The sequence below is a fragment of the Thermobia domestica genome, chromosome 17 (assembly GCF_964235325.1).
Source record: "Thermobia domestica chromosome 17, izTheDome1.hap1.1, whole genome shotgun sequence".
Lineage (NCBI taxonomy): Eukaryota > Metazoa > Arthropoda > Insecta > Zygentoma > Lepismatidae > Thermobia > Thermobia domestica.
Window position 1 is genome coordinate 109,791,402 of NC_137470.1, and position 12,538 is coordinate 109,803,939.

Sequence of the window (12,538 nt, forward strand, 5' to 3'; positions counted from 1 at the left end):
TTAAACGTGTTACATATTTACATTAGCTTTTATAGAATATAACAAGAGCATATCCGTTTTGTTCACAGGTACATTATGGTCGTATACCATTGAACAGACCCTCTTGTACCTTTGAACAAAGTGATAATTACAACGTTTCTGAGGCAATAATATAAAAGGAAGCCGTAAATATTAACAGTTATAAATTGCAATAAAAGGTTTAGCTATAAAAAGTTCCCCAGAATTGAAATTTTATTAATTAAATTAAAAAATGAAGAGAAGTTCTAACAAAAACTTGTGAACAATAAAGTTGAGCATATACAACTCTTAACATTATGTTATACAATAAACGAATATATAGAAACTACTTAAAATTATAATTGATAACTTTATATCCTAACCTAACCTATATAAAATATATTAATTGTTTAACTACTTAAATTGAGTAGCTTTAAACAGTATTATTTATTGTTGGAAGGTACACGATGCATTAGTGTTCATAGGTACAAGAGAGTCACCATTACGAAAAAAAGTTCTCCACTAGCTTAAATATTGAAGAGATGTTAAAACTAAAAATATTACTGTATTCACCAATGATTCTACCCCAAGTTTGGACAAATATCACAAGTTGCGAAAACCAAAGAGCACAAAACTCAAAAGGTAACTACAAAAAATCTTCGTTTTGGGGGTGAAAAAATTAAAAGGAACATTACTCGGCACAACATTCAGTAAACAACAGCCAAACGCGTTTGTAGTGCTTTTGTTTCATTTAATCTTTCAAACGAATTTTAATCATTGCACCTAGATACCTCTGAATTCGAGAAAAACACAGGTGTTCAAAGGTACATTGTTTCAAAGGTACAACGCCTTCCCCTAGTACTTCCAGTTTCAATACGATAGTTTTCCGTAGAGAAATAATGGTAAATGCTATCAAAGTTGAGATTTCTGCAATAGATTTAACATCCAAAGAATAGGTACCATCAACTCCGCTAACCCCCTATTCAAACCGAAAATAGTTAAAATTAGCCCTTGCCGGTTTCAACGTTTATCGCTATAGACATAAAGGTAACTTATAGCAAGAAGCCCGATTTTTGCAATAGATTCAGTGTCCCAATGTTCCATCTTCTCCTTTAGCCTCCTATTTAAACCAAAATTTGCTGAAATAAACTATTTTTGTTTCAACGTTTATCGTTGTAGATCAAAAACAGTAGGGGATAGCAAGTAATGGCATCTTTTATTTATTATTATTATTATTATTATTATTATTATTATTATTATTATTATTATTATTATTATTATTATTATATTTTCCCATCAACCACCCAAATTCCATACAATATTTTTATGTAATTATTGAAGAATTTGGTTACAGACAATAATCCCGCAGGTAGCGACAACTAGACAGGTAAGTGATAACAGACGCAGCGACATGTATCACTGTGTCTGTCTATAATTAAAAATTAGCTTAAAGCGCGAATACATTTGCTGTTTATTATAAGGAATAATAATTTTACCCATTGTGCTTCTAGAACAAACATTATACTGTACATCTCTTAAGCAAGCTTGTATCCAGGTTTCCAGGATAGTATGACACACATAATGATTTCCTCTTTTATAATTAGGATTCACCGTATTTTCACATGTACGTATGACAAGCACCTTTAATTTTTGCCCACAATTTCACGCGTATCAGTCATAACTAACCTAAAAAAGGAAACTGTTCAATCTTACAAGCAAACGTTCTGATGGAACCAGAAAAAAAATGCTTATTTTTTTCTTTATTTTAAAAAGATATCCGATTATTAATCCATCTCCACATGCTGTGTTGAAGCACAACACAGACTAGAAATAAAACCCATTTAACTGCAAATCAAATGAAATATAGATCTATCTAAACTCAAATAAACTATATAAATGAATATTATCTTCCACTTTAAATAAAAAGGTTCACCCTTAGTTAAAGTTTATGATTTTTCTAGAAGAGGAAAAGTCTTATAGATGAGCGGAAAGTTTAAATAGATTTTCTGGCCAACCAACTGCTGTCGAGTTCCCAAAATTTGCATGAGCACGTGTTTGGACATGCTGAAAGGAAGAAAAAAATTCTTATCTGCCTCTATCAGAATGTTTGCGTGTTGGCTCTGTGAAAACATCAGAAAATGAACTATTACTGCTAGATTTGCAGAGAACTTTAATATATACAGGTTCTCTTTAAAACTAAAGCATACTATTTACTCCCCATACAACTGAAAGACAGTCAAAGTTAACGTAATTACAATAATAACTAACGAAAATAGTTTCCCTTTAAATAAAAAGAGCAATAAGCGTACTAACTATAGGCTGACACTGAAAAATCCGGCCATCGATAATCCGGTTTCTTGAGATTTCCGACATGGATTTCGGACCACATTTTTTAATTTAACGTGTTGGCACTTCACTGTTATCTGGAAGTGCCGTTTTAAGTTTCGATGACGCTGTAGTCGATAATCATATGTTGGACCTTGCTTACACCACTCATTCTTGCTCATTATTTCTCGTTTTATCATTTATTTGCTGTTGTACTGTATAACTTCGTTATGGATTCAGCAAAGAAAACATGTACAATTTTATTGAGTTCAACTAAAATTTGCAGAACTGTTTTATTTCATTGGTGTATATTACAATTTTATTTCCTTTCAGAGGCACTGTTAAGGCGAGGTGTGATCCTTCAGTAAAAGGTTTCAAGAATGTACGCTGAGATGACTGGGACGTGTAGAACGAAGAAACAACGAGTAAGTAGGAAAGAGAATTGAAAAGCTGGAAGTAATAAGAAAAAGGAAGAAAAGAAGAGAAAATATGATTTAAAAGGACAAGTAGCAAAATGATCTCAGGGAGAGGGAATGGAGAATAGATTATGCCCAAGAAAGAGGAAAGTGGAGAAAAGGAATTAAAGATGGGAGCGCCGACCCCATATAAACATTGGTAAAGACGAAGACAAAGAAGAAAACAAGTAAGCATCTTTTGTTAAATATATATAGTGATCATTTTGTGCCATTTCCGAAAATCAGGGACGTCTTAGGTGCGAAGGTTGCAGGATTTTTTAATGTCAACCTGTCAACCTCTACTCTCATGTAATTGGAAGGCAGGCTAACCGAATTAAAATAATGAATAATACAAATTGGTCTCTTTAAAAGGAGCAACAAGCATACTAGCTATTCCTATGTAATTGAAAGGCAGGAAACATTAACCGAACTAAAATAATGACCAATACAGACACATTCCTTTAAAAGAAACAAGAAGCGTACTATGATGTAATTAAAAGGCAAGAAGCGTTAACCCAATTACAATAATAATAATAATACAAACAGGTCTTTTAAAAGGAGCAACAAGCGTACTACGTACTCCTATGTAATTAAATTGAGTTGAGTTAATTTTTAGTTTAACGTCCCTTTCAGCAGCGAGGCTATATGAGACTGGACCTACTGATTAACGTGGAATCCGAACCACATGAGCTTGCCCCGGGAATCGAATCCGGGTTCCTATGTAATTTAAAGGCAGGTAATGTTAACCGAGTTACAATGATGACTAATAGAAACATTTTTCTTTAAAAGGAGCAGGAGGCGTACTAGCTACTCTTGTGTAATTGAAAGGCGGGTAACGTTAACCGAATTACAATAATAACTAATATAAATACCCTAACAGCACAAATTGTGCTAGGTATGTGCCATTTAGGTGTACTGTTCTGAGGAATAATAAGGAGATTCGTGCTCATATCTGAATGATGCGCTGTGTAGAGAGCGTAGGTTCAGCTAGTTATTAATATATATTTGGTGCTTTGATCAGTTTTGTTCTATTAATACTGAGGAAAATTTCCAAAACTTTAATGAGCATGATACAAGTACTGATTTCTTTACTCATGCAAAGTGAAATACATGTTCCTACACACACTAGAATAGGGGGTCTTCAACTTATCAGACACTGCGTGTTCCTCGCAGTCCATTAGACATACCAAGAAAGAACTCTTTTTAATTAGATTTCATGGAGACAGTGAGACAAAGTGGCTCAGTGGCAGTGCGCAGATCGCTGGCATGGGTCGTACTGGTTCGATCTCCAGCCATGTCAGTTTGTGGTGGAAACCATAGCATTCTATTGTGTTGCCTTGTCACAATCTTATTTATTTACAGTTGTTAAAAGTTAGCATATTAAATAATAATTCAAACAGTGTTTATGCAATGTCACTTAACTATATTTCCAAATATATTTCATTTGCCATAATTTAAAAATGTTCTCGAGCATTATCCGTTTCTTCGAACACTTTCATTCTACGAATTATTTCATAACTTTACACTACAATAAATCATCAGTCTCCTTTAGCCCAAGGAGCATAACCGTAGGACGTTATTCTAAAAAAAAAAAAAATGTATTTCACATTAAATACTTTATTTTTGAGATGGGTGTTGTTCACGTTAAGGAACTCTGCAGGGCATTTGTGGCTCGCAAGCCATGCATTGAAGACGCCTGCTCTAAAGGCAGGTAGTAATAAGGCACAAAATTCAGTTAAAGTTTCCAATACATGTGTTTATGCATATTTTTATATATTCAAATCCCAGATACAGTATAAACCTACCAAATGTGTTGCTGAGGATTCAAAACCTAACGGAGGCGCAAATTACTTCAAGTATAAATTTGTACTCCATTTTAATAGTTGAATAAATAATTAAAGCAAAAAAAAAATCTTATATTTGAAACCGAATGTTAAAGTGTTGATTCCTACCCCAAGCTCATGAAAACAAGAGTAATATTAGCATCTGTGACAGCACAAGGATCAAGAGCTTCAAGCACCCTGTGCACCTTGGGATGTAATAAATGTGGCTGAACTGTGTCTGAGTGCTGACCGCAAACCACAGCGACGATGCTTCTAGCGTACGTTGGAAGAGTGAGACTACAAAACTTAAATAAATCCTTAATGAGAAAAGTTCATCTGCTCGTAAGGGGAATGGAAAGATTCACGTATCGGAGAGGAAAGAGAACTTTGTAACTAACACTTTATGTAAAGCCTGGAAGAAACTTAAACAGTTCCTGTTAAAATTTCAACTTATTTTCAGTTGATTTTTTTCACCTAATACATATTCCCAGTAGGTGTATATTCATGAGAAGAATACTGTATTTAGAAACATTGTTCAGGTGTATTATTATTATTATTATTATTATTATTATTATTATTATTATTATTATTATTATTATTATTATTATTATTAAACTACGGATTACTTCAAGTAATCTTCTACCATTCGACTTAAGCGGTAGTGTTTGTCTATAAGTGGATCTTAGTGAAATATGTCGAATTTCGAAGAAACCTGGTATGTTCCGTTATTGTAATATTGTAATTGGTATTGCAATATTTTCCCTTACAATATTCTGTCAGGATGATAAGTAAGGGCGCATGTGGGGGGAAATAACACAGAGTGATGTCAAACAAATTACACTACCTCAATTCCATGGATAAAACAATCAACTCTCACTAATTGTAATACGTTGATGTATATATCTGCATTAAGAATGTGAATATTTATATACAGTGTGGTGCGCAAAGATATGTTCGAAGTCAAACTGCAGTAGATGATTCCTCTAAGGACAGGCAACAAAAATGATCATATTACTGTATATGTAATACCGCACCGTCACGGAGATATACAGGGTATTCCAGGATATATCACTAAACGCTAGGTGTCTTTGAACATGTGCGTGCGTGCGTGATGTATCGTGTTCGGCCTGTCTCTGTCGCAGATGGAGGTCATTTTGAACTCTTCTCCCAATAACGCTGCGCTAAGTATGGGAGAATGCCCTGCCTCCTCCAAACAGACGTTTACCATTCTCGAGATCACATTAATTAAATGGTGGTGCCACTGCTCATTATTCTCACCCCCCTCTAAACAACGCCTACGGTACACTGATGACTGTTTCTAGTGTTTTCAGCGTATCAATGTGTGTTTCAAGCCTCCTGACGACTTGTCTACCTCTACCTGTTGCGTGTACCGTGACTTGTGATTGTCCGTTAGCAGTACGTATCTCCAAAACAGCACAGTATTACATATATATTGATATATATATATATTTTTTTGGGAGCTTGTCCTTAGGCTAATCACCTGCTGAAAGGTTGTACATACTTTTGCGCACAACCCTGCATACTGCAATGGTATCGAATAAGAGTAGACTACATAAGAGCATTTTACAGAATACATTGTGGATATTATGATAATATGGCCTTGTGTCCATCTTGAATAAAGAAAAACACAGCTTTCTTACCAGGCTGGCTAGAATACTTATTATAAAAAATAAAGTAGAAAAGTAACGGTTTCGGAAGTATAGCACTTCCTTCCTCTGACTACACTCTACAACTGAAATCAGAAATAAAATTATATAGAATAAAGAAAGGAGATCATTAAGTGAACTTTTAATGAGTGATTCCTGATTGGTGGAAAGATCTAATGATCTCCTTTCTTTATTGTATATAATTTTATTTCTGATTTCAGTTGTAGAGTGTAGTCTGAGGAAGGAAGTGCTATACTTCCGAAACCGTTACTTTTCTAGTTTAATTTTTATAATAAATATTCTAGCCTGTCTTGTAAGAAAGCTGTGTTTCTCTTTATTCAGAATGCATTGCATTTTTGATTATACGATTACAGCTTTCGGATCAACTTTTGAATATGATTGTCATTTTACATTTTTAAAATCCAGCTTATTAAGGTTCTTACAATATGAAAAAGAAATGTTAGGTTTTAAGTTTGGGATATGTTTTATCCAAATCAGTGAGTAACAGTTGCAATATAAATAAGTTTCACACATTCGAAAAGCACACAGATGATGCTCACAAAATTATTAGAAGGAAGTGATATTCAAATTGATTCTACTTTCCGTTTATTAGCCTCGCTATTTCATGCTACTAAGTTTCAATACAGAATTAATTAAACTCAATTCCTGATTAGTGGCATTAAACTGCTGACAATGTATTAACAATATGTATTGATTTCAGTGACTCGTGCATGGGTATACCAGGCATACAGTTCAATTTCTTTGCAACAATCTCCCGAATTGAAGGTTCAACTAATCAAAAATGTGGAAACCATCAAAAAGTGTTAATGGAACCAACATTTCATACATATAATTTCGAAAGAAAATCTTCCGACTGAATTACTCATGGGATAATGCTAATCTATTCTAATAAAATTCTCATATTATTTTCTTAATATACAGGGTGTTTCGAAACAACGCTAGAACACTTTAGGAGATTAATTCACAAAAAAAAAAGAAAAACTTCTAGACTAACATGAGGTCACAAGAACGTGATTTCAAAGGATATCCCACATAAAATTAGTCGAAACGGTCAGACCAAGGTCAGATAAAACAACGTAGTGATTACTTATTGCCTAGTTTACAGAGCATGTGGAAGTGAGGCAATGGCAGAGTTAGCCTAAGAAAGTTCGTGAGGTATTCCACAACAGAAAAAAATGAAAGACATGAAGTTAAAACGAATATATCTCATATCCATTGATTCATTAATGCAGTACTAATCTAGGCTTAAAATAATCAATATGTTATTTTGTTCAAACTTTGTCCGACATTTTTCCCTTTTCGTATCGTCCCGACAAATGCTGGATAAGTTATAGCTACAAAATGATGTAATTGTGCACTCATTATGATGTATTTTTCTTCATATTTCCATAAGGGATCATTTTCCAAAGCCTTTTGGTATTTTTTGAATCCCTACATATACCACATATATTAAAAATAAACTTTGACTACATCAGGTTAAAAACGACTATATAATAAATTTTACTATTTGGGGACTAAATCCTTACGCCGAAAACAGGAGAAACGAAATGAACCTTATAACACAGTAAGGAAAGGAACACTCATTGAACATCCTTTAACCACAAACGAACGTCAGAAACAAGAAAACCTTATAAAAAAAAAACCGATCCCGTGAACAACGTTTCAACCCTTTACGTACAGTACAATGATTAAAAGCAAGTTCTAGATTATGTCATATATAAGCTTACCTGTGAAGTAGACGTCTGAAACGTCATCTCGAGGAACCCTAATAGGCTGATGATCAACTTGCGCATGCGCCACACCCATCCTTGCTCCCGATGGAACAACAAAGTCTTCCTGTAAATCATCTTTCTTCACTTCTTTGGTATACTCGTGATGCTTTGATTGTGAATCTGCAATAGAAAACACCGTAACATATGAAAAGTAACTTAAAATGCCCATCAAAGTTGAAGTTATAGTACACTACTGATTTTTTTTTTTTTTTTTTTTTTTGTAAAGGTATATACAGAATCTGTAGTACAAATTTCATTCGGTTTACGTGTCGTTGGTGGCGTTACAGTTTTCACATAGAGCAGTGTATATTGCTTCCCGATCTTCAACTAACACTGGTATTAATGACAGGTACTGCTTTAACTCTACAGTGCCATGTAATGCAGAACAATGAAAATTTGTTTAAAATTTATGTACATTTTCTATGGACATTTAGTAAGTATCTGAAAATATTACCTTAATTGCGAAAACACAATTTCTCTATTATGGTTTACACTCAGTTTACTGTTACAATTCTGTACAAAAGTGAACACACTCGTACACTTAACTAGTTCATTACTCAGTTCTCCGTTTCATGTCGGATGGAAACATATGGTGTACCTACTGACGTCCCCAGTAAACCCTAATTAATCAAAAAACTAAGCAACACAAATACCATGTCGTAATACAACAATTTAAAATATGAATAACATTACTTAAATTGTAGTTGGCTACATATTTTTATATTGTCTTCTTTTACAGGATTGGAGTTTAATACATTCAAATAAAACAAAAAGTACACATCCTGTATAAAAATTATGTAACTTTGTATCTATACTAGCTTCTGCTTTATATTTTTTTTTACTTTTTTTCAGAAAATACAAAAATCCGTTGTGTTGTCGCATTCTGCTTAAGAATGAGAATCTCGATGTTTAAGCAAAGACAAGTTCGACAATATATATTTTTATTGCTTTTTAGCCATGTTTAAACACGTCGCATAGCAGAAAAAGAACTTCATTCACAAGAAACTAAACTCATAAGCACTTCTACAACAACATGAAACAATTTACAATCTAGGACGAATTTCTTCTTTACCTACATTGAAAAAAATGTAATTAAATTGCTAAACATCAATGTAAAATCATTTACCATTCATTTTGTAAGCTGATATACATTTTTTTAGATTAAATTACAAAATTTGCTGGGTCTTTTTACCGATTTACAGTAAATTTATGAGAAAGTGTGATATTTTTATTGATAAAAATGTAATTTTACACCCTTTCATATTAGTAATTTTACTTTATAGGGGTAAATTGATTTACATAGAGGAGTGGCAAACAGATTGCCACCGTTTATTGTAAATTTACCTAAGAATTTTTTTACAGTGTATATTTTAAGGTTTCCTAACTGATTTCTATACTCTTGTTTTAAATTTTCTTACTGAACATAGATTCAGCCTTGGTTCAACGGTATTCTAGCGCTCATTGTCACTCCGTGACTTTTCTCTAGTTACACATCTGCAAATGCCGTAACATCTGCAAACAATATACACTTAATCATTCTACCTCCTATCGAAATACCGTCTTCAATATACCTTTATAGACAGACTACACATCGGATTTTTATACAAATGCACATTTTGTTTGCTTACATGCATCTCTGTTAAACTTGGTAGACTTTCTAACGACAATAATACAGCTCGAATGTGAAGTTTTATAGTGCACACTAGCCTTTGGTTAGCTGAAGGATCCGCTCCAAACAGCGTTTACTCGGACTACGGCCTCGCATCTCTTATGTATCAGCCTTTGTATTAGCAGTAAATTTCATGCATTTGCTCTTCATATTTTCTGAATTTGCCCAGGTGGGAGCTTCGCCCCCACACCCCTCCTTTGCTAGGCCTGCGGCCTCGCACCTCTTGAACCCACAATTCTACCGAATAGCAAGTTTCTCTTCTTATTTCAACTATCTAAAAGATAAGATCTTGTATTCCAAGAAAACGTCCATTTAAATAACATGGGAATTTCTTCATCCTCCTTTAGACACCTTAAAAATTAAAAATATTCACTTTTGGCAATTTTTCTGCAGGTTAGTCTCGGAAGGCTACAATCATGGCAAATTTCATCATTCTAATCCTGCCTTAAGTGCATAAACATTTTGGGATGTATAAAACGTCCCATATAAATAACATGGGAAAGATGTTTTAGTTTCCCATAAAACCACTCAAAATTTTTATTTTTACTGATATACTTCGATAATGCTAACAAAAACGTACAAGCATACCGAATTTCTAGATTTTCCCCCCCAATTCCAAGTACCTAAAACATGAGATTATAAGTTTATAAAAAGACCCATTTAAATAACATATAAATAAGAGAAAATTTTCATGCCCCTTTTAGACCGCCTAAAACTTAAAAATATTCACTTTTGGCAATTTTCCTGCCAGTTAGTCCCGGAAAGCCACAATCATGCCAAATTTCAACTTTCCATGTCAACCGGAAGTACCCTTTTAATTTATGTCAGTTCATGTACTTTTATATATAGTTAGGATAGGATATTAAATGACGTTGGCGAGAGAGATACCTGATAAACTCCCCTTCCAATTGCGCTATCGTCTGTCATGACTTTCCCTATTCTAATACTTACTTGTTCGTTTATACACATACTTTTTATGAGCCTTCGATCCTATAGGCAGATAAAATTCTAGGGCCAAGCGGAACGATCCAGACCACTGACGACCTCTCTACAGAAATTAAGTTTAAAAAAATGATCAAGGACAAAAGAAAGAAAGGGAGAAAAAAAATGAAGATATAATGAGAAATAAAGAAAGAAAGAAAATGAGCAAGACAAAGATACTGAGAAGGAAAGAAAGAGAGAACAGAACTTTTAAATAATTGTTTTATGAAGCCAACTAAAAAAAAAAAAAAAAAAAAAAAACAATAAAGTTTCAACAATTTCTATTTATAATGGCTTGTTTTAGAACGTAAAATATTAACAAAGTGTAGTAAATATATCATTTTAATAAATGCTGTCCCAACTTTCAGGATCTTGGTGATTTTAAGAAAACGATTCCACATTTTTTCCCTAACATTTCCGATGGCCCAACATTTCCCTTGCTTCTAACATTTCCCTGCTTTTTGAACTTACGTTTTATAAATACTTTTGCTCCACTTGTATGAAATAAATTCTGCACAAGGTATGTCCCTGTAGTTTCAATACATGCTATAGGTCTTCGTAAGAAATATGTTATTTCTTGCAGATCACTTGCCGCGAAGAATTTAAGAGAAATTCAAGTATTGATGTAATACGAGGGTAAGTTAATAAGTAACTGAAATTTTTAAAATATTTTTTCCAGGTTGGCTCTACGGTATTGCGTGCTCATCAGACGCTAGGTGTCACCGTTGAATTTGCCTGTAGGAGGTTGCAGCGTTATCACATCTGTAGACTTTGCGCTGTTGCGAAGTAAAGGAGGCCGCGCCACTCTCTGTGTGCACCAAAGAAGAACAGCGTTCCATCACCCGTTTTTTGTGGTCTGAAGGCGTTGCCGGAGCGGAAACTGATAGACTTTCAGCGCAATACGGGGACAATGTGCTGCCACAGGAAAGTATTTACGAGTGGACTGAACAGTTCAAAAGTGATCAAACTAGCGTGAAGGATGAAGAAAGAGCAGGACGTTCAGCTACAGCAATAATTGATGACACTATTGGATGAGTCCGTGCCTTGATTCTGAATAACAGAAGAGTGACTGTTGATGAAGGGGCAACCCATATACAGATAAGTCATGGTTCTGCATATGGCATCATACATAATGTTCAGCTTTCACAAAATCTGTGGTAGTTGGGTTCCAAAAATCTCTATGAAGAGCACAAGCGAATCCGTGTGAGAATCTGTCAGTACCTACTGGAACGTTATGCTAACAAAGGTGAAGCATTTCTCAGGCGAATCATCACTGGAAATGAAACATGGATTCATCACTTTGAACCAGAGAGCAAACGCCACAGCATGAGATGGAAGCAATCCTATCTCCTGTCAGGAAGAAATTCAAGAGTCAATCTTGTGCAGGAAAAGTGATATTCACAGTATTTTGGGATTCACAAGGGCCAATTCTGGAACATTACCCGGAAAAAGGGTGAGAAATAAACAGTAAAATGCAAAGTGGTATGTCGGTAAGCAAGTTTGAGCCTGCAATTCGTAATGAACGCAGAGGTCGATTGTCGGAAGGCGTTCTTGTGTTGCATAATAATGCACTTCCACATATCGGTGCCCACACAGCTTAAATTCTTCAGACGCTGCGTTCCGAGATGTTGGAGCACCTGCATTACAGTCCCGATCTCGTCCTGTCAGATTACTATCAGTCTGGTCCACTTAAAGATGCTCTCAGAGGTCGATTCAGCTCCGATCAACAAGTGAAGAAAGCGATGTATTCGTGGCTTGGTACACAACAAACAAACCTCTTTTGCAGAGGATATCGTAAAGCCTGTGCAACGGTGGACCAGATGCATTG

At 34.6% G+C, this 12,538-nt stretch overlaps 1 protein-coding gene across 1 annotated transcript in view; it reads right to left on the bottom strand.

Moving 5' to 3' along the window:
* Positions 1–12,538, bottom strand: part of LOC145674282 (uncharacterized) — a gene marked incomplete in the record, with an annotated part of 853,005 nt that overhangs the window by 270,402 nt on the left and 570,065 nt on the right. Inside the window, 1 exon segment of the mRNA XM_081744136.1 lies at positions 8,016–8,180. Within this exon segment, the coding sequence (XP_081600262.1) occupies positions 8,016–8,180 (165 nt within the window).